This window comes from Sinocyclocheilus anshuiensis, unplaced genomic scaffold (genome assembly GCF_001515605.1).
Source record: "Sinocyclocheilus anshuiensis isolate Anshui unplaced genomic scaffold, SAMN03320099.WGS_v1.1 scaffold914, whole genome shotgun sequence".
In the NCBI taxonomy this organism is placed as follows: domain Eukaryota; kingdom Metazoa; phylum Chordata; class Actinopteri; order Cypriniformes; family Cyprinidae; genus Sinocyclocheilus; species Sinocyclocheilus anshuiensis.
The window spans coordinates 2,755,279-2,758,703 of record NW_015539870.1 but is presented as its reverse complement, the minus strand read 5'-3'; the positions used below and the strand labels follow the sequence as shown (position 1 = coordinate 2,758,703).

The window sequence follows — 3,425 nt, the reverse complement described above, 5'->3', positions numbered from 1 at the left end:
GTGGGTGGGGGTGTGTGTGTGTGTGTGTGTGTGTGTGTGTGTGTGTGTGGAGATGTAGAGGTGTGTGAGGTGTGCTGCGTCACACTGAAGTCCTCTTGTCTTAAAGACTAGCTGTAAATCATGCTCTTTCAAAACAATGGCATCCAAGAATCAATATTAATAAAAAAAATATATTAATTCTCTGCGGTCGCTCCTGTTTGTTTACTTTATTGCGTCTAAAATTTTGCTGCAAACCAGCAGAATTAGATTCATAAAGAAACATTTATATGACTTTGTGGGATGGAAATTGTAATATTTGTAAATTTCAAACATGGTACCTTCAATGAATGGTCTCTGGATGTGTGTTCTTGTGTGTGATTGGCTGGATTGGTGAGGGGGAGGAGTTAATGTGGCTGGCAGACCCTGAATAGTCCACAATCCCTGGCTCTGTTCCTACAACGTCACCATGAAGATCGCCTTGGTGAGCATCTTTTTGCTGATGCTCCTGACTGACATCCACGCCAGCGTCCAAGCACAGAAAAACTTTGACCTTCAGAGAGTAAGAACTTTAGCCGTGTACTTTTCAACACTGAAGCTTTTTTAAAATGACCTCTAGGTTCTTTATCTGTAGGAGTGTAGCATGTTCAGTTATGGACTTGAAGCAACCAATTCAGTTTTCCACTCCTTTGCTGAGTTCAGGCTGGTGTTGTGTGAGATTTAAACTGCTGAATAATGTTAATGTGATGTTTGTTCAGGGAAGTTTGAGTTTTTCTTGTCTAGGGCTTAAATACTGACATGAACAAGCTGTTTCTCCATGTTGATTAGGGTAATGCTCTACAGGGTCGTTTGAGGGGACACTCTCAGACGGCAAATGCATTAACAGTAGAGACAGAGCAGACAAACAGAGCTCAGGGCAAAGGTCACGCGCTCAGTGTTGTAACAAGGAGTGGGTGATTTCTGCTCATTATGAAAAAAGACACTTGTTTTTTTAAAAGGGAAGACAAAACATCAGTGAATAAACAGACAAATAACCTACGGTTCTATTTTTGTTTGGCCATTAGTATCACGCTTATTATTTTTGGCTGGATTCTCTGTTGTTTTTCCAAAACATCCTTGTCTAATTATGCTTTTCATATGTGATGTCTGTTAGTGTGAGCTGGATTGTGTTTGTTCAGTTTGCAGGGAGGTGGTATTGGGTCGGTCTGGCCTATGATTCTCCAGGTTTTGTGCGGTACAGAAGCAAACTCACCATCTCTATGGGTACAGTGGAGCCGAAGGAAAACGGGAACATCTACATGACCCTGTGGAGTTTAACGTGAGGGACACCCATTTTCACATATGTGACCCTGGACCACAAAACCAGTCATAAGGGTCAATTTGAGATTTATACATCATCTGAAAGCTGAATAAATAAGCTTTCCATTGATGTATGGTTTGTTTTGTATAGGACAATATTTGGCCGAGATACAACTATTTGAAAATCTGGAATCTGAGGGTGCAAAAAAAATCTAAATTAAATAAAAAAAAATCAATGTATATTACTAATCAAAAATTAAGTTTTCATGGAACATGATCTTTACTTAATATCCTAATGATTTTTGGCATAAAAGAAAAATGGATAATTTTGACCCATACAATGTTTTTTTGGCTATTGCTACAAATATACCCCAGCGACTTATGACTGGTTTTGTGCTCCAGGGTTACATATGATTGTTTTCAGAGGAAAAAATATTTGTATATAATACAGTAAAACAATAGAATAGAATACAATACAATATTATTGCAGAAGTTTTTTTTTACATACAACCGGTTCAGAATTTAATATATTCAGAACAACAGCACTTTTAACTCTCAGTTAATAATGAGAAACATATTTCAGACAATTATTTTGTTTTGGCTTTAATTCACTATGAATTTAGAATAGTTCCAAAAATATTATTATCATCCTAAAATTGTTATATATATGATATGATATGATATTAATACACTGTATGATGATTCTTATCTCTCATTTGTCATAGTTAAAGTTAAGAATAGTTTCTAAAATAACTATTATATTATGTTATATGATATTATATTATATTATCACACTGTGTGTTGATTCGTCTCATTTGTCATACTCAAAATAGTTAATAATTTCTAAAATAACTATATTATATTATATTCACACACTGTGTGATGATTCTTGTCTCATTTGTCAGTTAAAATAATTAATCGTTTCTAAAATAACTATATTATATTATATTCGCATGCTGTGTGCTGATTCTTGTCATTTGTCAGTTAAAATAGTTAAGAATAGTTTCTAAAATAAATGTAGTTTATTATATTATTATATTATTCACTCGTTGTATGATGATTGTTGTCTCTGTTGCGTGTGATCATATGCAGTTCCTCTGGCTGTCATTCTAAGGTCTACATTTACAAGAAGACGTCTGTCCCCGGCGTATTCACCTACTACAGCACTCGTGAGTCAACATATAAGACATATATGACTGATCAGTACTGAGAAAATGATACTACAGTTCAGTTTTTTTATTGTTACTTGAAGGCCATAAAAGGGTGAAAGATGTTACTGTGGTGGAGACAAACTACACAGAGTACACCCTGGTGGTCCTCAAACATGAGAAGTTTAACAAGATCTCATAAGTGGCCCTTTATGGTGAGTCTGAGATTAACAACAGGATCGACTCAAGCTTTCTTGGAGGGCGTATTTTGTTTTTGCCATTTTTGGTTTGACTTTGTGAGTTGTTCTCAGTGCCTGTAATTTCACTGTGGGTCGTGCTAAGAAGTTGAGGGCGGATGTGATGGAGAAGTTCAGAGCGTATGCCACAGCTCAAGGATTCCCTAAAGACTCCATACTGACTCCACCAGCTGCTGGTAAACCACTCAAATCACTTACACCCGCAAGTTCGACTTTATTTAGATAGTTCACCCAAAAATGTCATCATCAAAAAGTCATCATTTACTCACCCTCATGTTGTTCCAAACCAGTTTGAGTTTCTTTCTTCTGTGTTTCTTCAAAAGACGATATTTTGAAAAATGTGGGTAACCAAACAGTTTCTGGTAGCCATTGACTTCCATAGAATGTAAAGAAATAGTATGGAAGTCAGTGGCTACCATCAACTACTTGGTTACCCACATTCTTCACATGATCTTCTTTTGTGTTGAGAAAGAAACTCATACAAGTTTGAAAACAACATGAGGGTGAGTAAATGATGACAAAATTTTCATTTTTAGTTGAACTATCCCTTTAAGCCACACTTAAGATTGAATGGAGGAGGATTTGAATGATAAAGCAATACTGTTCAAAACGACATCAAAAAAATATTTGGATAATTTTGTAGTTGTCAAACATGGCTCATGTTCATAGATAAAGTGATTGTCTACACCTGTGTTTACTCTGATAGGACATTTGATGAGAACATTTTTTGATATTTGGTTTGATA

The 3,425-nt window shown here is 35.8% G+C and overlaps 1 protein-coding gene across 1 annotated transcript; it reads left to right on the top strand.

Moving 5' to 3' along the window:
- Positions 1-434: 434 nt before the first annotated feature.
- LOC107685120 (lipocalin-15-like) lies at positions 435-2,846 on the top strand. Its single transcript, XM_016481613.1, has 5 exons — positions 435-538; positions 1,155-1,294; positions 2,390-2,444; positions 2,528-2,638; positions 2,735-2,846. The coding sequence occupies exons 1-4, from the start codon at positions 446-448 to the stop codon at positions 2,540-2,542; spliced, it is 303 nt and encodes a 100-aa protein (XP_016337099.1). The 5' UTR covers positions 435-445; the 3' UTR covers positions 2,543-2,638; positions 2,735-2,846.
- The last annotated feature ends 579 nt before the right edge of the window (positions 2,847-3,425 follow it).